This window comes from Sebastes umbrosus, chromosome 2 (assembly GCF_015220745.1).
Source record: "Sebastes umbrosus isolate fSebUmb1 chromosome 2, fSebUmb1.pri, whole genome shotgun sequence".
In the NCBI taxonomy this organism is placed as follows: domain Eukaryota; kingdom Metazoa; phylum Chordata; class Actinopteri; order Perciformes; family Sebastidae; genus Sebastes; species Sebastes umbrosus.
Genome location: NC_051270.1, coordinates 27,035,275 through 27,062,097, shown reverse-complemented (window position 1 = coordinate 27,062,097; position 26,823 = coordinate 27,035,275). Strand labels below are relative to the sequence as shown.

General features: G+C 39.6%; 1 protein-coding gene and 1 long non-coding RNA gene across 2 annotated transcripts in view; one reads left to right on the top strand and one right to left on the bottom strand.

The window, feature by feature from the left end:
- Positions 1-26,823, top strand: part of galnt18b (UDP-N-acetyl-alpha-D-galactosamine:polypeptide N-acetylgalactosaminyltransferase 18b) — a 95,549-nt gene that overhangs the window by 14,028 nt on the left and 54,698 nt on the right. The window contains exon 2 of the mRNA XM_037751686.1: positions 24,518-24,713. Within this exon, the coding sequence (XP_037607614.1) occupies positions 24,518-24,713 (196 nt within the window). The remainder of the gene's footprint in view (positions 1-24,517; positions 24,714-26,823) is intronic.
- LOC119477556 lies at positions 13,128-16,269 on the bottom strand. The gene is made up of 3 exons (XR_005204259.1): positions 15,861-16,269; positions 13,536-13,611; positions 13,128-13,317 (listed from the first exon to the last, which is right to left on the bottom strand). It is a non-coding gene; the product is annotated as an uncharacterized LOC119477556 (long non-coding RNA).

The window sequence follows — 26,823 nt, the reverse complement described above, 5'->3', positions numbered from 1 at the left end:
TCTGATCTTCATTTGTATTTGACATGGCAGACTTATAGAGGGAAAATAAACTTGATACATTTACTTACTCACTTTTATGAACACCATATTTATTGCGTGGATAAACCTTTTAAACTATTATGTGGGTCTGCTGGTATGGCACTATTGGTGAGTTTCTTCTACTGAAAGCCTTTACCTCCTGTGCTCCTGAAGTTTTTATGACTTTTTAAGGGTTTAAATCATTGAGAAAAACTTTAGATCATGTTCGTGAAATAAAGAGGTTGTAAAAGTGTTTTATTCCCGGAGGTCACGAAGCACTCAACCTTTTCCTCACAGGATAAAATTTAAGACTCTGTGTGGTCGCTGTCAAAGAGCATCTTTACTTTCTGTTGAATGTGAGAACAAGTTTCTACATGACTCAGTTGTCCTCGGCTGTTGCTGACACACACAGTGTCAGATGCCTCATGGTCGTGACAAACGGAGAGTGAACCTACTGTATGAGGAGCCTCCGCCGGTTTTTAACTTGCTTGCTATAGATGTGTGATTTACAGCTGAAACGACTGGTTGATTAATCGATTAGTCCGTAGACTGGAAATTAACCTGCAACAATTTTGAAAATCGTTTATGATGATTATTGTTCATGGAATGATGACAAAACAATCTGCTGTTTCGTGCCACTCAAATGTGAAGATTTCCCGTCTGTCCTTTGTCCAGTATGATAGTACATTTCTTTGCAATTTGGGTTGTTGTTCGTACAAAAGTTTTTAAAGGAGTCACTAAAGGCTCTGGGAACTTGCGTCTGGTATTTTAAACTAGTTTCTGATATTTTATAGAGAAAACGATTGATTATGTTTGTGTTTATTTAAGTTTATGTTTATTTATTTTGCACAAATTACACAAACATAACACAAATAAATAATATACAGTGGAGGAAGAGGCAAAATTTGAAGTCTACCTAAATAGCGTTCAAATTTCACAACGTTACAGAGAAGATTAATATACAGAAATGATATATCTACAATAGAAATAATATGACTACACATTAATCGACAGTATTCATATTCATCAGTTAAATTGATGATAAAAATAATCCGTTGCAGTCCTATAGTGTAATTGTTGACACCAGATAACTTTTTGTTGCAAAAACATCTTTTCTGCTGTAGCACCTTTAAATACTAAGACACATTTATCTGATCTTATTTCTATATTTTTGCTACAGAACAAAACAGAAACTCCTATTAATACACCACATTCATATGAAAAAGACAATATGTTATTTAGTTCTGCCATCCAAAATCTGATGTATTCTTTTTTATTTATTTGTTTGCACATTAAAAAACCACAATGATTCTAAATACATTTAATATACACTCAAATACATTCACATATATACAAACACACTTTTACCGATATATAAAATAAGAGCTTGGGCAGGAGAGGTAGGAAGATAAAAGCTTATACAAAGACCTCTCCGAAAATCTCAAAACAAGACGAAGAAGAATTGCATTGAAATTAAATGCAAATATTGAAAGATGGAAAGGTTTGCTACAAAATAAAGAGAACAGAAAGAAAAGAAAATAGAAGAAATGGAACTCACATGCTACTATTTGTATTTAAATTAACAACACTGTGAGCACTCAACTGATTTTGGTCGTACTGTGGAGCAGTTGATGCCTGAAGTTCTCCCCACTTCCTGTCAGTGCCGCTTCCTGGTGCAAGAGCAAGCCATCAAATATTCACAAATGCCTGGAGAATGCAAACGCTTTGCATAAAAGTAGATCCGATCCATTGTGAGGAGCTTGTTTTGTATTTGCACAGGGATGTCTCAGCTGAATTGCACACTGATGAGAACAACAGTCGGTGCATCGCGGCTCCAGAATCATTTCTTTACAACAACTTACCCCATCTGCAGTCGTCTGAAGGTAGACGTGCTGCATTTGTTGCCGTGTTTGTTGGTAATTTCCTTTATAGTCACATTTTTTCTTGTAAGAAGAAAGAAGATGATCCACGTTTTTATTTTCTAAATAACAAATCCATAAACATGACAAAACGTGATCTCGAATTGTAAGATCACAGGGTGTTTAATGTCACTTTAATGTTGATTTTAAAACTAAAACTATGCCTCAATGTCCCCATTTTCTGCACTCTGAAAGGTTTTAGAAAGCTTCTAGATCTTCTGACAGGACATGATAGGGCGATACAGCCGTCAGGCAGTGCTTTGTCAGTCTGGTAGAGAGGGCAGTGGCTGCCGTCAGCAAGCAGCCAGCAGCCGTTCAGTCTGAGGTGCAAACCAACGCTGTGCAAAGACTGTCTTGTGCTTTTGTGGGGTATCTGCTGTGCAGCGATAAGGAATGGGCTGTTTCACTTTTTGCAACACAGCAGCAGAGTTTTTGAGCTAATTATATATCTCATTGTATTGTTGTAGGAATTTGTGTTAGATAAATTTCTCCCTCAACCTACGCGTCATGACTCGTGACGGTGCGAGAGCAGAGCAGAATGTAAAACAAGGCATTTTTCAAAGTGATGAAAAATGAAACGCGAGAGCACATCTGCTCCGCTCTGATTACAGGACTGAAACACAAACTTTCATATTTCTGTACGGAGAGCTCGCTTTGCCAGTTCCTCTGAATCAGCAGCCTCAGGTTGAACACATGGACACGCTGGACTTCTCAGCTGTGGCTCTACAGGGCTGAAACGCTGCTCATTGATGCCTCCCGGGAGGAACATTTACTTTTGGGTGGTGGGTTCACTTTGATTTTGGGTGGTGCGCTGAAACAGCTCATCGTGCGATGCCTGGAGCTGCACACAGCCAAATCATTCAGCTACCTTTTCTGTTTTGTGAAGAGAGGTATCATCAAAAAAATCAGTATAAATATATTTTTGGTGTTTGTTCTGACTTTTGTACTAAGTTTTGTTATGCCTTTGGGTCGTCTGTCTGTCTGTCTGTCCAGACTATTCTTGTGAGCGCGATATCAGGAACGCCTTGTGATGACATTTTTAAAGTTTTAAAGCTAGAGCGAAGATACTGGAATCATATGAAACTACAAAACATAAGGAATCCATTGGTACCAACCATGTCATAGCTTGTTGGGAAGGAGGCTAAATAACACTTACGTTACATTTTGGCGAGGAAAAACTAGCATGGTCAAAGGGGTCCCTTGACCTCTGACCTCAAGGTATGTGAGTGAAAATGGGTTCTATGGGTACCCACGAGTCTCCCCTTTACAGACATGCCCACTTTATGATAATCATATGCATTTTGGGGCAAGTCAGTTGGGCTTAAGTTTGCCATGTTATGATTTGAGCATATTTTTTATGCTAAATGCAGTATCTGTGAGGGTTTCTGGACAATATTTATCATTGTTTTGTGTTGTTAATTGATTTCCAATAATAGATATATACATACATTTGCATAAAGCAAGCATATGTATCAATATCAGTGTTCGTAGGCTATACAGGGCTTCTGTATGACATGTTTCTTCATTCTTGCCAACCTTGAGACCTCAAAAATTCAAATTTCACTTCACCTTTAACATGTTTAATGCATTACCCCCCGAATAAGATAAACTCTTTAGTAACAGACTCACTGTGATGTTTCCGGTGTTTCACTCGTTTGTTTATCCCTGGCAGCCTCTCTTCACTCGAGGCTTGATAAGCCTCATTACTGGCCTTTAGCTTGTTTCTTCACCTTTAACGGGTGATGTGAGAGGTGCAACACATTTAGCTGCTTTTGCAAATGGAGACGGCCTGAGGCTGTTTTTCTCCATTTCCTCATGAATGAGCACGCCAGTTCACACTTGCATCCCGGCTGCGAGGGTTTATATGACCAACACCAACGATGATAAAACACATTTTATTTTGTGTCAAATTTTAGTTTATTTTCCCAGTTTATGTAGTGGTGTTGTTTTTTTTACTGTGTTTTATTCCTTCTTTTGTATTCTTCAGGTGGATTTTGGACTACAAACAGCGCTTGTATTTGTATTTTACAGTCAATAATGTGATGACAACAAAAAAGAGTCACTTTGTCCTCTATTTTTCACAGTAAGTGCTTTTATATCCTCTAGTTTATATTTTCGACCTGTATTCAACAATTTGCCTTTCTTCCCCAACAAATCAGCAGTTGGTGGCTAAACAGACATTGTCCACCGTCAGGGAAGTTGTCCTCAATCAAGTGTCAAGATTTTTTTTTTTCCGAGCCACCCACTGCACCATTTGATTTATTGACGTGTGCACTGTCAGTCACAAAAACAGAACAAGTGACAGAAGTGTCGTAACTGGTTGAAACGAAACGCTGTCGACAGTTAAAGGGGAACAACAACCATATGAACTAACTTTTTCACCGTCCTCCCTGAACCGTCCCAAAATACAACCTAAGCTGTACCGAAATGAATGCAGACCGTCCCAAATTTACAATCTTTGTTTTTCTACATTACCATTAGTTAATCATTCAAACCTTTACCATAAATCGAACATCAAAAGTGGTTTATTTTTGTTCATAAATTTATAATTTATCCCAAACCTTTTTTTTGGTATATGGGCCCCCATAAGTTAGAACCGGCCGTGCTAGCTGGTGTGTCCTAAAGTTGGAGGAGCTGCTGGACGAGATGCTCCTGTCATGGGGAGAGGAGCAGCATGTTGCCACAGACAGTATGCGATGGAGAGATCTCATTGCAGCCTTATTACCCGAAGGGGACGAAGAGGAGTAAGTAAATAAATAAGTGGTCAACATTAGTGACTTGATTTGAGCTGTTGCGGAGTTTTGATTCTCATAATTAACATAACGTTATTGTCAGCTCACTCACTGTAAACATTGGCTGCTGGCTCGTTAGTAAGCGATAACTATAACATTACATCAAACAGTCTAACGTTAGCTAACTGGTAACATTAATACTAGAAAGTTTACCTCATTGACTTTGGTTGAATAATTTACCGTTTCTGCTGTGGCTGTCGTGAGGTCAGAGGCCGGCGGTATGTGCTGTGTGTGTGCATGTACGTGCGGGACGGATTGGACACTGACAGTGTGTTTGTGCGTGATTGTTTATGTTTTGAAGGAGGTTTAATAATAATGGTGCGATACATGAATGTGCAGTCATTTTCATCACCGTTCATTTTAATATAACTGGTATTTTTCTTTCAACTCTCGTCCCACATTCATCCCAAAATTAATTTTCATCCTTTTTTCGGCCCTGGGGGAAGACGGGACCTCCTTAAGCTCGAGCCCTGACTGATATTATTCTGGAGGCTATATAAGATAATTGAAAAAATACTGCAACTTGCTCATGTATAAATAAACATGCTGTCTCTTTCTAAATCTATTATATGTTAACAATAAACACAAAACAGGGAAACTGTGTCATACCTTTCTGACTTCTTTCGTCTTCCAGTAGTTATAATCTATGCTGTCGACTAAGCACTAACACTCACTCAAGGCCCTTTAGACACAATGTGACAACGGCACCACTGCGCTCTGAAACCCGTTATTTCCAATGGCTTGCGTCACGCCACTGCGGTTTTGCTGGGCTGCTGTGATGTGTGACAAGCGCAGCTTAAACCATGCCGTAGTGTTGCGAGCAGCTCTCCGCCAAGAAAAGACTTTGGGTGTAGCTCTATTGCTGTCCAGGTAGAAACAGTAGGGCTTATGGTTTAAACACGCTGTACAGTGCCAGAAACACGTTGAGATAATGAAAAGGAAAAGAAAAGGTGTGAAAAATTGCCTTAAATTGGGATAAATGCGGGAGAATTGTGACCCTGGGAGGAAACCGGGAGAGGGAAATAAAAAACGGGAGTCTCCTGGGAAAATTAAGAGGGTTGGGAAGTCAGAAAGGTATATCACAGTTTCCCTGTCTTATAAATGTTTATTGTTAACATATAATAGGGTCAGAAAGTGACAGCATGTTTATTTATATTGCAAATGTTGTTCAAATCAAATTCAATGTAGCCTCCAGAATAATATCAGTGTTGTAGAAATGGTCGTTGTTCCCCTTTAAGAAACTGTACATTGCACACATGCAGTATACCAACACTGCCACCTTTAAAACGTTCAACATAAACTGCACGTATTGTGAAAAGCCTTATTGATCGGTTAAATGTTTAATCTCTACAGAATATTTTGATTCTGTTTCTGAACCTTCAGTCCATCATCCTGTCTTTGATTTCCACATCTCTTAATTTAAGGGATGTCAGGTTTATTTCTACATGAAAGTGATAGAACAGCGGGAAGGGGAGAAAATAATTTAAAACACGGATGAGATAAAAAAGAAACCTCAAAGGTCTCATTAAAAGATCTCTCCGTTAAAGGCAAGGGCAAACAACAAATAAGGACACGGACTGAGCAGAAAAGCAAGATATCAACAAGGAGAAATAACCTGTAAAATAACAGACACAGTAATGGAAGCAACATAGATGGAAACAGAGCTGATATCAATGCTGGCTGTAAAGTGATTCTTATCTGGTGTCAGATCAGTGTTTGTGGGAAATGGCCGACACAGGAGTGAAAGAGATAAACATCAATGTATTCATGTTGTGCCTGTTCAAAATATCGAGCATCTTGTGCCTCGCAGGGCCGTGAAGACGGCACTAGGTGATGTTTGGTTGGAGTGGAAACCTGACTACATTTGGTCCTTTGTTGAAAACAGGTGATTTAAATTCTCCGTCATGAGGTGACACTAATTTCAGTACTTCATCAGCAGTGTGACAGAAAGTGAGGCAGTCTTAGGAAAATGTATGACCAATTAAATGTGTTTTTTCCTGGTTTTGACAACAACTTTATCACATTCCAGGCTGGTTTTCTCCCTCTTCCACAGGCAGCTCTGCAGTTTGACCCGCAGGTCATTTGTCCTCCTCTGAACAGTAAATGGAGAGATCTTGATTGATACCGTTGTCCGGGCCTTCGGCTAACTTGCAGATGTTGGGAATGGATCGTCGGTTATCAAACCTTAAGAGCTTCGACCATTATTCGCCTGAGTCTATCTACCCCATGAGCCCATTTCCTACTCGCCGGCATTCGTCTCACTTTCTCTCACTTCACTTTCTTGTCAGCGTCTCTCCAACCGCAATAATGTTACTATCAGCTCTGCCGCTTTTAACCCACAGCATCACACGTCTCATTCTTTTTTGTTACAGAGATGTCTTTTTCCAGCTTTGACTTCCCAGAAATTCCCACTCTGCTTTTTATACTCCATCAAAACACATTGCAAACAAAAGGCTTCATGTGTCTTTGAGGATTTCATTTCAACTGAAGTCCTAATTTTGCAGCAGAGCGGTGAGACAGCTCCAGTTTCATCCTTTGATAGAGGTGTTTTTCTTAAGACACTTATGTCAAAGGCAACCATCAAGCAGGAAAGGGCAGTTCATTCGTGGCAAGCAGCAATCCCCTAATGTCCTCACCAAGATCAATAAAATGTCATCTTTTTTTAGTTTAGAAACTGATGTTAGTGATTTACAGTTAATTTGAGATCCTGCGTCTAATTTAAGATTGTAAGTAACTGCAACAAATCTGTGCCAGCAGATAAAACTACCTGTTTAAACATTTAGTAGTTTCTAAAGAACATTCTTTAAACTCAGTCAGTATGTTAACATGCACACCAGAAACCAGGTTACTCTTACAAACCAGATATTGCATTTACATGCACTGTAGTAGCCTGGTTACTGTAAACCAGTGTATACATGATGCACGTCACTAATCAGTTTATTCCCTATAACCTCTGACCTTATTTTAGAAGTATGGCTTTACTTTTTCCACAATAACTATAATAATGACACAAAATGCTGCCTCCTGATTTGTGTCTCGTATACGTTTATATACCACTAATTTGTTTTCCCAATTAAGTTTTGATGGGAAACATAATTGCTGCCTGGATTTTATGTTCAGTGGCAACTTTTGATTTTTTTTTTTTCCCAGTTAAGAAGGTGCTACAATTCTTTACTGCATATTAGTTGTAGAGAGGTGGATAGTGGGCGTAAAAAGTGCAGGATTTTGCCACTGGAGGCTTTGGGTCATATCCAATCCTTGGTTTAAAGGTGCAAAATGCAAGATTGCGAGCATTTCTCAAATCCTCTCAACGGCTCTCAACATGGCGTGACTTTCAGCCAACGGTGCTAACAGTGCGGTCAGGCCGGCGTTATCAGCTGTAACCGCTATATAAGTGCAGTGCAGAGTGGCGGCCGTGAGCTAGCCAGTGGGGCATGCTCATATGCTAAAAGCACGTGTGGCAGACCCGGCGATGTCAACAAAGCAAGGAGAGGTTACAACACACACAGAGAGGGAAAATGACTTCATTCTCTGCTCAGGTAGACATTACTCCTCTATATCTTTACATAGCAAATAGTTGTTTGATGCTACATTTATTCTCTGAATATCAAATTTAGCACCTTTTAAGGTTTAGGAAAGATTGTGGTTTTGGTTAAATTTGATAAAGTAAACATATTCTGCTTGAAGCCACTATTGATTTGCTGTGAGTGCCTAAACATAAATACAAATAATGTAATAATGCTTTAGTTGCTATGAGCTGATATTATGATTTAAGAGCAGATATTGCCAAAAAGAAATCAGATACATAGCAGGGAACAATTTGCAAATACGTTCAGTATCAACACTAGACAACTTGTTGCTAACAGATATGTGGCATTACGTTTCTTAACAAACGTGCATGCTGTTGCAAATTAGTAGGCCTAGAATATGAATGTAATTTTTAGGAGAGAGAGTTGGTGTGTGTGTGTGTCGGGGGTCAGAGAACAGGATCTGTAGTGTGAGTGCTTTTCCTCACAGTCTGAATGTGTCTGAATTATACAAACAGTCAACTGTTCAGCAGTGGAAACAGATTTAATGGTAGTTTTGAGGATAAGCTCAGTTTTAATCAGACTTTTGAGGAAATTTTAATCACAAGGCTGCTGTATGAAGTCATGCACTTGTACATTAAAAAGCCGATCAGAAACCTGGTTAGGCATATATGTGAATAGATGAAATATATCCGGGGAAATCAGGTTTCTCTGATCCCCTAACCTTATTACAGAAGCCGGGTTTCTCGTATACATCATGCTTCAAAAATCAGGTTGCTGCTGAAAGGCGTAATCTGGTTACTTAAGTGCACGTAAACATGACAAGTTAGAGCAGCTCAGTATTTATACCAACAACTGTTCTCCTATTCATGGTGGTGTAAAGATTGTGAATGGCACTTTTTCGTATGCCGTGTACCGTTTGTCAGCTTTTCTCTCAGCGCAACCCTCGGGAGATGAGCAGCTTTTTGAATAGAGACTCTCACAATAGCTCTGGTTGTGACCTATGCCTTATTTCCCTCAAAACCCCCAGAGAGAGAAATCAAGGAACTCTATAGCTGAATAATTGATATATGCCCCATACCAGCTGCCCACAGAGGCCATGATCAAAAACAAAACATAAAATAAAATACTGGATATCTGTGTCTGCCATCCAAGTCCATGTAGACTTCATTAATATAGAACAGAGACTTCTGTTTCTATACGCAGCGGTAAGAACAAGACAAACTCAACCGTGTTTTAAGGATTCTGTTGCTTGTCAGTGAAATATTAAACACGGTATGTCAGAAGCTTTCACAATCCTTAAGATCTTTTCCTATTCATTAAAAAAAATCTCCTCATGGAGTGGTGCCATTGTAGATGAATGTTTTTGTGCAGCTCGGCTGGAATTATTTGCATTGCTAGAAAGGAATAGTTAAATACGGAGGACAAGCAGGAGGCCCTATGTTGAATACGACTAGTGCTTTCACCAAAGGCCAAATAATTTATGATGATATAACAATCACTGACAGACCTTGACTTATTGCTCTTTAGAGTTTCTGTTCCTATCACGATTCTTGAACAAGATATATAATTTAATCAGACCAATTGGCTGCCAAGCCTGCTTCGATTTTGATTCATAAACTGCTCCTCAGTCAAGTGTTTATTTGTTAAGGCCTGTAGTTAAATCAGATGGATCCGGAGAGGCAAATGTTTCCTTCTGAATTTAAACCTGATCGTGATTATCACACAAACACATGCAAACACTAACCTTCTGGTTTTTAGCCACATTTGCATGCATGGCGATGGCGATGTCAGTTAGTTGGTTGGTCCACCACATTGGTCCAGACTGAAATATCTAAATAAGTGTTGCATAGAGCTAGAATGCAAACATTCACGGTCCCCAGAGGATTAATCCTATTTACTTTGGTGGTCCTCTGACTTCTGGTTTCACAAAAACTGTGGGTCATTGTTTGTGATTAGCTGCACTCTGGGTTTCGACAAAGACATGACTTGCCATTTCTGTTCAGTTCATGAGGGATGCTGAAATATTTTATGACCTCTGCTCTGTTGTCATTCTCCTACTCATGAAAGTTTCATGATGTTCTTTTTGTTTTGTAACTCGTTTTTTATGGCAGAATGAGTAGGATTTGCCTGTTGCTGTTTGTAAACCCAACATTCAAAGGTGGGCCCCTCCTTTCCACCTCAACCATAGATATATAAAGAGAACTGGATACAGCGTTGGAGGCGGGGCCCCGTTCATTCCTATGAAAGTTGCTCAGTGGCGCATGAAGCAAAAAAAGCTTGACTTCCGAGTATAAAATTAACCGAATCATCCGCCGATCTTCCGCATCCATTGGGCCAGAGAGCAGGCACAGTAGCGTTTCCTTTAACACAAACTCCCAGCCCTCGGCCTGGGTCTCATTCACATGAACGGAGGAAGGGAAAGAACTCTGGATTTGGCTATTAATGCAATTTTTTAACACATAATGATTTAAATAAGGGCTGTTCAAGTGGTCATACAGGGAAAAAAACGTATCCGCTGATTTACAGTCGTCTCTTTCCCGATGTAAATCTATGGGAAAAAGTATTTTTTGGCCCAATAGCATCACGTGAAAGACAAAGTGTCCTGTCACGGGCTAGATTTTTTAAAGCCTGAAAACAGAGCCATGAGGAGGTGCAGAAGTCTAGTTATCTCTCAGAACGCTTGAATTACAATATGATGAAAGGTTATTATGGATTTTTTGCCTAATGATGCCAAAAACGTTCTGCCTACTGCAGGTTTAATGTAACTCTTACTTGCCAGAGTGGCTCTCTAATGTGTTATTGAACACTCTGAAACACAAAAGCAGCAAATCGCTTTGATGGAAAAATATAGGAAAAATATGTCTTGGTTGAAAAATTCCACGGGTTATACTTTAAAATATCATTGCCAGTAAATAATTGGTATCGGCTCAGAAAGATAGATGCCCTAAGTGATAGATTGATGGCCTTCTTCACCCTGGACTTCTCCGTGCCTTGGGCCACATCAGTTAATATCTCTGCTCTCAGGTGAACGCTCTGAAATGTTTTTGATTTATATCCTACGCTGAAGTGTGCTTTTCTGAGAGGAGGCTACACCTCAGACTCCACTTTATAAAGAAAACAACTCCCCGTAAAGGACAAACGATGCTAAGCGTGGGGGCATTGATAAAGCTTGCAAGATAAAGAGTGAAAAGATACAGTGAAGAAGCACTTTTTTTCCTCAGTGCTGAGGAAGTCAAATCTGATAGGAGGTTACAGAAAAGGCATCTCAGATGACTGAATTTAATGGAATAACAAATCCAGCTTTTCAAGTCGAACAGTGGGAATGAGAAATGTGGCGCAGGAGCAAAATGTCCGGAGCCTGATATCAAATAACGTCGGCGCTGTCTCATAATATCTGCTGTTGTTCAAAAGAAGGAAAAATATTGCAGCTAGTTGCTCAGAATCTGCCAGCGATAATGACATTGAGTTTCTAGAGGAGAATTCTTCTCCTAAAAGAGGAAAAAAGCACAAAGAAAGCCTTTGTACCCTTCTGAAGGGCACGAGTGATCTCAACGCTTTAATGAGGAGGAATGAACAAAAGGGGTAGAGATGACAAAGGCCGCTGCAAGTAAACATGACCCTCCTCCTAAATTCTGCCACTGCGTATCCCCTCATGGGAATAAACAAAGAGAAAGACAAAGCCACATACCCCTTTCCTCGTTCAAGAAGAAATGCCAGTGTGACGCACCAGCTACTGATGCGTCCTAATGAGAGAATTTCTCCAGAGCCAGTCACAGAGGCCCATACGGCACCTATAGAGTGGTGGACTCAGCCCCCCGCCCAGTAAACGCACTAATTGGTTATTAGCTGTATTTACTGTCTCACAGTTAAAGAGTACTGTGAGAGCGTATTATATCTGTGCTATATAAGCACGCACAGCTGATCACAGTCGGTGTGTAAGAGCTGCCGTGTTCTGCAAACACAAATACCTTGTTCATGATACACATTGACGTGAGTGCGTAGGTGGAGCTGGGGATGTCAAGAGAAAACAGAGACTCTACTCTCAGCTGTTGAACAAAATCATCGTGTCATTCTGTAAAAGTAACCCATATATACTTCTACAACGCACCTCGCTCACAGGTTATTCATTTTTTTCCCCTCTTGTCGACTATTTTACAAGCCTGTACTACGAAGCAGGATTTAGGGTTAGCGAGGTGACTACAGGGTTAACCCTGGGTTTTCCATCCTACTGTACGACGGTGGTGCACTTCTTACCAGGGTAGATCGTCACGGTAACTTATGCTGAGCACCTAACCTGCTCAGCGTGTAGGAGAATTACGGTGGCTGACGCAAAAAACGTGAAAACGCGATTGGCCCTATCGAGAGCCAGTGTTTGGTTTGTCCGTTCTGTGCTACAGTAGAAACATGGCGGACTCCGTAAGGGTCCATAAGTAGATATATACGGCTAATTTGAAGGTAACAAAAACACAATGATTCTTAGTTTCAGGTAATTATACACTAAATAAAACATACTTATTAATATGTATATATTACTGCCAATAGATCCCCCTAAATGTTACATAATGGTCCTTTAAAACATTGATTAGTGCAGCTTTAAAGTTGACAGGATATGATGAGAAATTAAATAAATCTTGTCATAAGGACTGGTGTCATCATATAAAACCAAAACGTGTGGAAAACCTGTGCATCATTATTGATACCCTGCATTTGGGTTTGTTTTCTTTGCCATATTCTCTACAGGTTTGGCAAAACATGGAATTAAATGCATAGCTTTTAGTAATGATCCCCCAAACAACAACTAGTGCTGTAGTTGGGAATATTTGCATCCCAGTATGCTCACACCCTATCAACAAATGAATTTATTTAGTTTTATTTTCACATTTTCCGTCTTTAGAGAGTGCAATAAAAATGCTGCATCATACACAGATGAAAGGCAGTTATATAAATGTCTGTGTTTGATATAGAGCACTGAAGGGTCAGTTCCCTTCTGTCTTCAGTCTAGACTGTGAACGAGTCGGGAGGTTGTTTCCTCGGAGATCTTAGACCCTCGCGGGCTGGCTGTTAGGGGACATGAGATATGATTCGGAACGAGGCCATGCCGCGATCAATTAAATCTTTAAAATTGATTCCAAACCTCGGAGACAGCCAGTGCAGCGATGATAAAACAGGAGTAATATGATCATGTCATTTAGATTCCGTTAGGAGTCTAACAGCAATAATTCCAATATTACCCGCAGCTCAAATGGTGAGATGATCGAGATGAAAGCGTGACTCACCTTCTCTATGTCGCTGTGAGATGAGAGCAGTTTTATCACAACAGTGTTTCTGAACTGAAACACTGTTGAACTTCACCTGCAAAATTAGAGAAAAAAACACAAGTGCATTTGAGAGCGTTGGTAGGGTCCATCTGTGTTAAACTGTACAAAATGTAAATTGGTGTTTTTTTCTATGAGCTACTTTTATGTGAGTGCGCTGAAGAGAACGCAACATGGTGAAGTGGAGCCATGTCACTGTGAGTCGCTCTTACTGTTCGAAACAAAACAACTTTGTATGCTTATAATGCAGGGCTATTTGCAGTGGATGCTTTTGCAATATTAAGGCATTATATATATATATATATAAACTTTCTTTACTGTCCATTGAGGACTCCTAATGTTCAGTTTCAAAATATGCATGGAAACAACTAGACGGAAATTTCCTTAATGATAATATTTACTTTGGCTGTTTCGCAACAGTTCACCCTCAAGGTTTTAATGAGTGAAATCAATTCTCCTGTGTTTAAGGTTCCAGGATGGTGCGTTGGAGTGAGTTATGGAGGCAGATCTCTATATTATAAGTCAATTAGGGATGTTTTTTTTCCTCCATTCTGTAATGCTGAATCACCAGGAAGTCCTGTTGCCTTTAATTTACTGCTACTAACTACTCTTTGCTGACTTATTGTGTCATTTATTTTAAGGAAGCTAATGGTGTTCAGGAGACCAAATAAACCATTTTAGCTTGCACATTTATAATTTATCATTTTTAAATACTATCTGCTATCTATTTATAAGCACTATTTTTGAATTATGTGACCAAGGGGAACAGTGTACAGACTGTAAAGCATTGTACAGATGACAGAAACTCAGTGAAATACACGTGTAATATGTGCTATGGAGCATGAGGACCTAAGTGATAGAGAAGGTCATGTCCACTGCTCACCAGTCCATGTACGGTTGTAATCAATATCAAAATATTAAAATGGATATTTTTTATCTGATAGTTGATCTGTGTTCCACTGCAGGATGGTCTCATACACCGTTTGTAGCTATACCTATGAAAATTATTGCTCTGTAATTTGTGCATATCCCATTAAATCAGTTTGTATGTAATCCACGTAATCGTGAACAAGGAAGTATAAATATTAATAAACGCCACAGAGGGAGGATGTCGGGGTGGATGGTTGGGTCAAACTTTCACCCTGGAGACCGGTGTTCGTACCTCGTGTGAAACCAGAAATCAACGTTGGTTTATTTGTCACGTAACTTCAGTGCTTAAGTATTTAAGCCACTTCCTGAGTTATTTTAACCCAAACCGAGATCTTTTCCTAACTTAACTTAGTAGTTGTAGTAGGTTTAGTGTTGTTTTTATTGAGCACTTTTTATGCAAGCAGTGTAGCTCAACGTGCTTTACAAAAGAAAAGAAAAATGTAACACATTCAAACTAGGGCAGATGGGCAGTAAAATTAGACAATAAGAGGACAGGAGATGTTAAAATATATTAGTGAAATTAAAAACAGAGACCATTAAGAATAATAAAAATAAGGCAATTAGTTAAAAAAAAAATTAAAAAATTAAAATACACAATAAATAGAATGACATTAGTTATAAGCCAAATTAAATAAATAGGTTTGCATCTGTCATTTAAAAATGTTCACAGAGCACAGAGAGTATTCCATCATTTTGGAGCATATACATACATACATACATTCAAGTAAGATAACACGTGATTTAATATAACTTTCTGTAAAATGAAAGGACAGGACAAGAAGCTCAGAGGTCCACAGCTGAATCTGTTATTCAGATGTGTATTCTTGAGCAGGAAATGCATTTTGGAAGAATGGTAAATGTGACTATAGCAGCATGGAGGGGATTTTCTGCACTATTGTCAAAACCGCCTTGAACGTGAAAAGTTTTTAAAATACTTGATCTCTTTTAGCTGACAGCTTCTTTGATATCAAGTTGTAGAAACACCGGTATGTCTTGAAATTTTCATGTGGATGATGAGACCTTTTTTTTTACAGATTGAAGTCTACGCCACGGTCTTCTTCTCTCTCTCCGTGGGTGTCAGACTGAATATACAATGAATATTCTGACTGCACCACAGCGTTTGATGTTGTGGCTTCATGCTCCGCTCTCATTATTTTGGATGCAAAATGACACGATGACTGAGGATAAATTGCAAACTGTCTCCTGTAATTGGAGGGTATTTACAGGCAGCGAAATCTGTAGAACAAAGAACTACAGACTTGTTTTTTAAATGGTTGTCTGGTATCAAGGTCAAACAGGGATCTTCATATGATTAAAACAATATCCGCTTGTCAGTTTTAGTTTGTAGTTAAATACCTGTGACTTCCACAGTAGCTGCCTGATCTCTCTCCACGTAATAGTGAGGAGCTGGCTGCTCTGCATCTCTGTGAGAGTTCAGTCAGGATGGAAGTAGTCTCTAAATTATGGAGGCAAAACACAGAAGTGAACTTCATTTGGCTTACTTAGAAGTATGGCAACATGCAAGCCCAATATAAGAATGATCAGAAATGGTGTGACTCTTTACATTAACCCTTAAATTACTGGGGGTTTTTCTCCAAACATTCCTACATACCTCAGGTGTTGACGCCTTGTTTCCACATACAGTATCTCTGTGTACTGCGAGTGTGTGAATGTGAGTCAACCGTAATTTCATTCATTCCTATGGGGACCTCCGTGATCTCCGATGTGTTTGAGAAACTACTCCTTCCGTTTTGGGTTTTTTTTCAGTCCGTAATTTGCATGTATGTTGAAAATTGTGAACGTTATCATTTTTTTCTAACTTCCTGTGGAATAGATTTTTGAATGTATTAAAGCTCTATTTATAATTTTTTTTCCAAGTGAGATGTTCAACGGCATATTTAGCAGTTCTGTGAAATATTTTGTTAAAAGACGTATAAACAACTATCCATGCACTCTATATGTTTCACAGCTGGCACGCTACATTGCTAACAATGTTAGCTAACATGCCGTTGAACTTTTCACTTGAAAAAAAATATATAAATGTGGCTCGTCTAGACTGGATGGCGAAAAACAGACAAAATTGATTTCTCTCCCATATCTGCGGTGGCGTTTCTATCCATTCGTAAAGAGACGCCTTTCCTTGCATTGAACACTAGGGGCCGTTATCCGTATACTGTATGGATTTACAGACACAAAACAAAACTGCGTAGAAGCGAGGCGTTAGAGACCCAGTCAATAATGTCAGCTAAATAAAATATCGCTTTTAAACGTAAGTATTAACAATGATAATCAGCTAGAAACGTATTATTACATTAACCTGTTGATGTTTCACTGTTGAAAATATTTTTTTATGTTAATATTCATATTGCGTTGGGCAACATTACATGTTATCAACTGCTACTTAGTCTACATGCTGTGAAAAAACAACACTCTTCCATATGTCAGGTCTCTAAAAACCCTTTAAAATGTAGATAGTCTAGTAAAAAAAAAGCAAAGATTTGTCACCAGAAAAATGTTAAAACATATAAGTATAAGATTGAGGAATAGCAGAGATTGAGGTCTTAATTGAATAACATGAATAAACTAGAATGGCACTCGGAGAGCGCAGACAGAGTATGCATTTAAGAATCGACTACTACTAGAAAACTGACTCTGGTTGTCCATTTGACAGTTCGCTGCATCTGTAACACAGTAAAGATCTCTCAACCAAGATTTTACCCTTTTATTGATTTACACTAAAATTGTTACAACGGCCAAATGCTTCCCTCTTTCTTCCCAGCTCACACTAGAGTTTAGAGTACGAGGCAGGTAGATTCAGAAAACACAATCCAGGCCTACAGCAGTTTTATCAGGAGTCTACATCTGTACCGCCGTGAGTTAGCGTTGCATGGAACAGAGTTATCTCTGAGGTGGGAAAAATGATAATGATTTTCAAAACATTTTCCTCTCCCCAGGAGGGGGGTGAATAAATATAATCTGATAAAAATCGATGTGCATAGTGGGGGCAGTTTCATCACAGTTAACTATCTTTATGTGGGATCAAATTAAATAATTCAACATGTGCTGCTGTGCCTCTAAAAAGTAAGTTCATGTATAACCTGAAGCTTTATTGTTCTCTTTCAGCAACGTCTTTGCTAAGTGTCTTTGTTTGGTCTCCAGTGATTTAGTTTTTCTCAGTTTGTACATGTTGCATGTGCATATGTTTCTTCTCCTGCCTCTCCTCTGTGACAGTGCGAGTAGACAGCTATACTCTGTTGCCTCGCTGTCGAAGCACACTTAGTGCTGCACTCCACTCACGCCTGGAGTGCTGCTGGGAAGCTTCGGGAATACTTCACCTGTCTACACACACACACACACACACACACTATAGTTTTTGCCTTGGATATATTTGGCTGTGGTTTCCTTGAGTTACCACCAAGGTTAGTTGACTGCATGTGTACTCGAGAGGAAACCGCTCTCCAAACAGCAAGGTTGCAGTGAGTCACATGACATGCTCAATGAAAAACAAGTCATGTGACATACTGTGTTGTGATTTATTTGAACCCATTTCAGTAAGGTCGTACCAGCATGTTTGTCAATCATCTACTCTATGTGCACCGCTGAGACAGCACACCAAACAGACTACGTTGCCAAGGTTACGCTGTCCAAACAACACGGACCTGCCCTAACCGCTGCTTCAGGGATTCACCTCTGAGGCGACTGTCTCTGTAGGCTTAATTAATCACCCCCACTCGCAGTGAAACGAATGGGCCTTCAGGCGTAGCTCGCCAGGATTGAAAGACTTTCAGAACTTTTATCGTGTCCTTACTCTAATCACAGTGTTGTCTTATCAAGAGCTGAGACTTTTCCCCTCTGCTTCACAGCAGTCAAAGTTTAACAAGTGTGTGTTGAATTTGAAGAGTTGAAGTTATTCCGCCTCAGGCGCGTACCGTTCGCTGTGCACTGTTCTCTCAACTTCTGATTTGTTAATGTTTCACTGAGTACTTTTTAAAATACAGTCGTCATTGTGCTGTGAAAAAGGTGGTTTAACACTGTGTACAATACGGTAGGCCAGTGGTTCCCAACTTGTTTTCCTTGAAGCCCCCCATACTTGTATCTAAGAGAAGATGAGCCCCTCCCCCCACACCTTCTGACATCATCACCCTAAAACAAATGACAGTGTATTAAAGTGATTACATCTTGACGGATTCGCCAAGCGAATGCAGATACAAAATATGATCTTTATTTTTGTAACAGCATATTTAATTTACTATAATAATGTTAGAGCCAAAATGTATTTATTGTTATTGTGGTTAACTTCATGTCATTTATGGTGCCGTCAGATTGCTGCTAGGCAGCCCCACTAATACATGTGCGGGCCTCCCTTTGTGTGGGGCAAGTGGGAGAGCAAAGATGTTTTTTACCACAGTGAAAAGGTTGATTTTGAAAGGCTAAACGCCAACAAATATGGATTGAAGCTGAATGTTTCGTTAGATAAAAACAAAAACAAAATTATTACATCTATCTTTTTTCAATACATTTTTACTTTTGGACTTAACGCTCTGAGTTATTGGAAATGTTTGGATCACACGAGTCACCTCCTACGCAAACCTACGCAGCCACCGCTGGAATCTAATAGTATATTACTAATAATATCAATGTAGCCTGATCTTTATCAGCGACTGTGCACAAATACCGGGTTTAAACAGAATGTGGTCTACTAAGTAGCAAAAGAATATCTTTTGTATAAATTACCCAGTAAAGGTGTTATTATGATTTTAGTTATACATGTGCAAATCTAATTTTGACCATCTCAGAGTAGATAAATTCTGACGCCCCCCTTAGGGGGGCCCGGACCCCGGGTTGGGAACCACCGCAATAGGCTACCACATTTGGTATTATAAATGTAAGAGACAGTGGTCACTCAGGTAGTTCTGAATTAGCCGCAATTATAACACTTAACTGCAGTTAAAGCTGTCATTACAGCTGAAGTGCATACATTATAATAGGAACTCTCCCATTGAATACATTAGTAGTAACATTTTACACAGTAGCTACCTCAATATCTAGAGCTGATAACTTAGAGCTGACACAGGGCCGACCATGAACCGGTAATGATCTGCCGTACTGCCCACTCAGGGCCAAAGTTAAGCAGCAGGATATAGTGTAGGCAGTTCTGGCGGCATGGAAGGGCATTGGGGGGCCGAGCTTGCCCACCAAGTCACCTGTGCCCGCCCTGGACGACGAGCCTCCGACCCCAAAGACGGACTAGTTAAACGTTGTGGAGATTACAACTTTTCAGACCCTTCTAAGAACTCAGAGTAAACTCAGTCAGCGGCTCCTCTGGCAGCACACACAGCGTCTCTCCCTCTCCTCTCTCGCCGTGCACACTGCACATGCAGGCAGGAGTGAGTTACTGTGGTTACGGGCATCCGTGTCACCTGGTCATTTTGTCAGGGCTTAACCCTGAACGTTATGAGTGTAGCTCCAAAAATAATTTAAAATGTAGGCCAATGTGAAGCTCAAATGTGAGATAGGAGACAGACTTGATAGACCTGTGTTTTGTGTCCAATCCATCGTCCTCTACCTCCACCCCTTATGGGGTTTCACAGTGTCTATACTACAGTACCTGGCTTCCACTTCTGCTCCTGTCATAATTACTACGGTTGCTGGAGGTCGCTGTGGTGTTCTTTTATACCTTCTTTTGGTGATCTAACATGTGAATAGATGATTAAACCTACTAGTGGGTGAAGTAGGCCCCTAATGACCCACATACTGTATATGGGGCTTAAAGCGACTGATACGCCTATTTAATAGCCTGACAACAGTTTAATTGGCTGAAAAATGGCAGAACGTAATTATTTTTATATCACAATTCATAATCAATCTGGAGAGCAAATAACAGTTTTTGAGGTACGCATTTCCACTGACCTGCTAAATATATTGTGTTAATATATTATATTGTATAATTATAAGTGTCAATGACTTCTTCTGTTGTTTTTAGATCAGCGAAAATTCAACGCATGCTACGTATAGATCGGGAGGATGTGCTTATAATTGTAATCTGCCTGATCAATTCACTAGTGTGCCAGCGCCACCTATTATGTTTACATTGGGCCCACTCACAGAAATCAAATGCCCACCCACGGGTTTATGTCTGCCGCCGGGTCTGAATGCGGGGCGATTTACGGCTAAACTTCGGCCCTGAGTAGGCCGAGCCTCATACCAGTTCATGGTCGGCCCCATGTCGGCATGCCATTAACCCCTCCTTTCTGCTCTAACTTCTTTGCTACAGTAATATTGTTATTCACATCCACCTCCCCAAATGCTTCACCCTCCGAGCTCTTGATTGCTTGAATAATTTAGTTTGAAATAAATGAGCCTGCTCAAAAATTTCAGAATTAGGCTACCGTTAATGATGATGATAATGATAATAGCTTCATATTTAACTCTCAGACATGAGAGTGGTCAATCATCCAATCGAACTCTCGGCAAGAAAGCTAAAAAGGGCATTTAAACAAAATGTCAAACTATTCCTGCAAAACCATTTTTATTTTTGCCACTTTGGGGCAACAGAAACTAATTCTGGGCACAACATTTACATATCTTCACCTCTTTAAGTTGAATTTGTTAGCAAACAGCTGTAATTGACACAACCCGCAGTTACGTAGCAACGTTATCATTGATTTGGAGCTTCTGGCCTCCAAGCAAATATAAGTAATAAATAAGTCCAGCATTCACTCTCTTTTAGCTCAATATAAACATGTCCTCTTAATAACCACACGTGTAAGAGAGGTACTGCATAATTTAATATTACAGGATATAATATACGCTGTAACTACTGGTACAATAGTTTCCTTCACCTTCCAAAGACATTCACTGTGAGCTCTTTTCAGAAGCAGTTCTTTTTGTTTTGGTTCATAATGTAATCCCTTCACACCTGCCTCCATATTGTTGCTTTAGTTCTTCCATGGCTGACTGTTTGTCACTTGTATGTTGAAACAATCTGCTCATGAATATTAACCTTCAGCAATCTGCTCAAAACACATGCATACTGCACACACACACACAAACACACGCGTACATACTGCACACACACACACACTTAACCTTGTCTTTTGCTTGCAGTGAGGACTCAAAGCCTTTTCTTTCCTCTTTGACGCTTCTTGGTTTATGTGCATTCCTCACTTTTTTCATTTCATGTCTGAGATATTTTCAAAAAAGATCTCAGTTTTCATTTATTAGCCTTTATCGTGTTCTGAAACTTGAGAGACATTCATTTAAAATGGCTTCAACAAAACACAGCTATGACAAATAGTATTAATTAAAAGGAGAGACCGTTCTTATCACTCTTCTCCTGGTTTGAGTTTCATTTCACTCTGAAAAAGAAAACAAAACTGTTCATTACTGTCTGTCCACAGTAACCTGAAATACTGACACTACATAATAATGAACATTTTTTTATTGTTGTATAGACTCAATATGCTGCAGGGGACTTCTCTTTTAATGAAATTATTAACACATTATACCAGCACCCATTTTCATTAGATTTCATTTCCTGCTGACTAGGACAGTTTAATTAACAATATGCAACTATTATCCATGACAGGGAATTCAGTTGTACTCGGTCCTTTTCAATTAGGTAAATCATTTTTAAGTAAATTATTTTCTGGCTTTTTTTCTTCTTAGTAACCCTCTGTTTGCAGTCGCATAGGTCTGTGGTTCCCAACCTGTTTTCCTTGCAGCCCCGTACTTGTATCTAAGAAAAGCTTACATACACAGACTTTCTGACGTCACCAATTACAAATCATTGAACAAAATCCTCAATTTGAATAAAGTGATTACTCTTGACAGATTCATCGAGCAAATGCAGATACAACATACTTTTTTTGGTAACGGCTTAATTAATTCGCTATAATAATGTTAGAGCCGAGATTGTTTTTTTTTATTGTGGTTAAATAAATGTAATGTAAGGTGCCGTCGGATTACTGCTAGACTCTCCACTAATACTGGTGCATGCCTCCCTTTGTGTGGGGTGAGTGGGAGAGCAAATAGGTTTTTTATCTCAGTGAAAACGTTGATTTTGATGGCTAAATGCCAACAAATATGGAATGAAACAGAATATTTGGTTAGATAAAAACATTAATACAAATGATTACATTATTACATCTATCTTTATATTTAGTCGTCACAATCTTTATTTTTCAATAAATTTTAACTTTTGGACTTTACAACGCTCTGTAGTTATTGGAAATGTTTGGATCACACAAGTCTGAAACAATCCTACGCAGTCACCACTGGAATCTAATTCTACAAATAGTATAATAATAATATTAGTGTTGCCTGATCTGTATCTGCAACTGTGCACAAATACTGACTTTAAACAGAATGTGGCCTACGAAGTAGCAAAAATATATTTGTATATATTTTATACAGACTTTTGTATAAATTACCCAGAAAGGGTGTTATTATGATTTTAGTTATACATGTGCAAATCTAATTTTGACCATCTCAGACGATCTTTGACGTCTCAACGTACGTCTGTCCAACCTGTTCATCTGAAGGTGATATCTCAGGAACGCCTGGGGGGACTTTCTTCAAATTTGGCACAAACATCCACTTGGACTTAAGGATGAACTGATTAGAGTTTGGTGTTCAAAGGGCAAAGGTCACTGTGACCTCACAAAACACGTTTCTGGCCATAACTCAAGAATCCATGTGTTATTTATGACAATTTTACACAAATGTCCAACAGGATACAATGATGAAGTTATAACATAATTGGACAAACATGGACGCAAACTGCAACTTGACTGGTTGGCGGAGGCATACTGTACGACTGCAAGGCAGTAATTCTGGTTCTCAACTTCACTGGGTTGCCCCCAGCAACCTCTCACCTACACCCCCATATTTTCACAGATCAGAGACATCACTGCGCTGTTCAATAACACGAAAGCTCTGCAATATTCAGACCTAACTGCGGCACTCTATTGAATCCCTGAATAATGTTCCAACAGTTACGAGAAGTCTATGAAATGAAAAACCTGGGAAAGGTCTTGCACTCTTAACATGTTTTTATTGACGGTGCAAGAGAAGACATAATCACTGAGATGTCAGAGCTGCAGACTGCAATCATGCAAGTGCAGTTGGGAAACTTTTATTGTATATTCTTCAAGGTGATAACACTTCATTCTGTATCTCCTTTATATATTGTATTTCTTTTAGGCATTTAAACCACTCGCCTAAAGCTGGATAAAGCTCCCTGACTGTTAAACACACTCAGAAGTTTTCCTCTGAAGTGCATTAAAACCTCTTGGAAGCGGTACAGAATTTTTAACAGATGCCACCGGTGTTTTATGGAGTCTGGACATGAACTGAGTCTATCAGCAAGAACCACAAGCAGTAATATACTGTTTGTCGCACTAAATGTGTGTTTGTTAGATGTGTCTCTGCTCTCAGCGCTGTCAGTGCTGCTCAGCTATAAAATGAGTCAGGACTGCACTCATTTGAACCCGTCAGGTTTCAGCCCTTTAAACACAAAGTCGCTCTGCAAATCTTCTGTAGTGCAAAAAAACACTCACGGAGAAAAGTTCACTTACTCTAACGATGATCACACATTACCACTTGATTAATTATTAAAGGAGGCTTGTGTAGCGATGCCTTTAGGGAAATTAGTTTCACTTTCTCCACGCTGTGTAGGTCAAAGAGCAAGGTCAGCTGCAGAACGTCCCGCCAGCTGCTGGTAGGAAGTGAATCCTTTGTTTCAAGGACACCAGAGCTTCTCGAGAGTGCTGCATGAACTCCCGGTGTTTCTATTGAAGGACAGCCAATCAGTCTTTGGAAATGACAGGCCACCCTTCACCTGCTAACATATATTACAGCACAGGGGAAAGCTGCATCTATCATAGTGATTATATTAGCGCTATCATTTTTCCACATCCCTTAAATGTCACCTTATGCACAACCTCAGCGGTAGCTTGAGAAGCTGTGGCCTAGACAAATATTCATGCTATTTTTCTTCCTGTGCCTCCTAGAGACTCCAGGGAGGGGAGAGGACGGTCAGGCGGACACATCATTCTCTGACTCGTCGCTGTTCGCTCACTGGGGTCAGGAGCTCGGCCCGGACAACCGGCGGGTGGCATTGAAGATGTTCCAGTACTACGGATATAACGGCTACCTCAGTGATCGTCTCTCTTTAGACAGACCGATACCAGACCTCAGGCCTGATGGGTAAGACTGCAGGCAGAATGGTGCTCAAACACTGTTGTTTTCATATACTATCACCATATACAGTAGGTGCTAGCTGTTGATATAGTTCTCTAAAGTGTCCTGTGTTTGAGTGAATTGTTTATTTTTCTGTTGTTTTCTGATACATCTGAATTACAGATTGTGACTCCAAATTGAGTCCAAATTTTGTGCTGCAAAAGTGTCAGTTTGATTGTTTGACTTTTCTTCTCACTTCTGTACTTCTGTATGTGTGTGTCTCTGAGCAAAATGGTTAATTCCTCTATCACAGTATGAGTCATTTTATATTGTGATAGCAATATATGTCATGATATATGATAATGATTATGATTATCAAGCAAATTAACACATAAACAATCAAGGTACTACATCACATTGATGAAAAAACAAGACTAAAGGCCTTTACACACCGGGGGCATGACGAATAAACGACACGAAAATGAGGAATACTCTACTGTGAATATTGTCTAGGGCTTTTATTGTGAAAAGTAAGAACGGAAGGAATGGATCTGGTCTGTGCTACCTTTGTTAGGGCTGAAAGGAGTAATACAGTTGGCCGTCTTGGTTCGGACTACGCAGCCCCCGTGTTGTTGTTTTATAAATATAGGCGCAACGCAGAAAAACCGACCTCATTCGTAAAAAAAAAGTGTATGTTGCTCTTTCGACGCGTAATATTCATGTTCAGTTTGAAAAAAGAAACTGACGTGCAAATTATTCACATAAAAAAAAACATCGCTTTAATCTAAATGCTAGCCTTAGCATGCTAACAATGACAATGCTAACAGTTAGTTAATTAGTTTTGCAGGTATTTTGTGATTAACAATTGGACCTATTTGGACCTGATGATGGTGCTTGATGATCATTAGGATTGATCCTTGGAGGACCATGAATGCCTGTACAAAACTTCATGGCAATCCATCACACCAGCTGATATTTCAGCCCAGACCAAACTAGATCAACATTACCATCATCACTAAACGGTTTGTAAAAATCCTGTATTGATAAACATCAGTTCCGCCCACAATGGCCTAACACATCTAGAGATATTAAATCCACCACAGTATAAACAGTGGCAAAATCTCTGATGGTTAACAAATTGCCATTGTCTCAGTGCTGCAGCTAACAATTTTAATTATTGATTAATCTGCCGGTTGTTTTCCCTTTCAATGGATTTGTCTATAAAATGTCACAAAATGGTAAAACGTGACCATTACAATTTCCCAGAGCCCAAAGTGTCATGTTCAAAATTATTATTTTTTCCAATCAACAATCAAAAAATAAAAGATATGGTTTAGAATAGTTGCAGATTAATTTTCTGCCAAACAATCATCAATCCTTTCAGCTCTAGTCTGTATGTATCCTCATATCGGTCAACCTTATCTACCCTGGTGTTCTGTGGTCATTTTTTAGCTCTGAGGACCGTTCACTTTTCAGTAATAAACAAAGGAACTCATGAGGCACTTCCGAAAATCACATTGTTGTTCCTTCTCAAGCACTAAGTGCCTCTAATTGAAAACCAATCTGCCTACAGCGTTCAGTGCAACGCTGCTGTTGAGAAAACTCTTGTTTGTCGTAGGCTTGATTAAGGAGTGACTCTCACTGTACAAATATCTGACTCAAACCCCTACAGCCACCTGAAGGTGGCAGGACAAAGTACATGTTCCCACCTGCAGCCTGTAAATTAAGGGACGCATGCACTGTGTGCAGTTATTTGTGCACTGTGGGCACTTTGATTAAGTCCTTGACAAAAAAAGCAATCCTGCAAAGTCAATACAACAACATCTTTACAGGGAGTGCTCACACCACATCGGTTAGCTGCGACTCAGCACAGCCTTCAAGTTCATATGTTATAGGAGCGCACAGTGACACTCTGGTCTGAAAGTTTACACAGCTCAAAGATCTGCAGGGCATTTTCTCCACTGCACATCACTAAACTCCCTTGAGACTGTGCGCTCCCACTCATACTGGCTATGTGTACACTCATCCAAAACTGTTCTGGGGGACACATTAATCACGCGCATTTTGCACACATTTCCCAAAAGTAGTGCCCGAGCCAGGCCATTCTGTAAATACAACAGGCTTTTAGCACTATGAT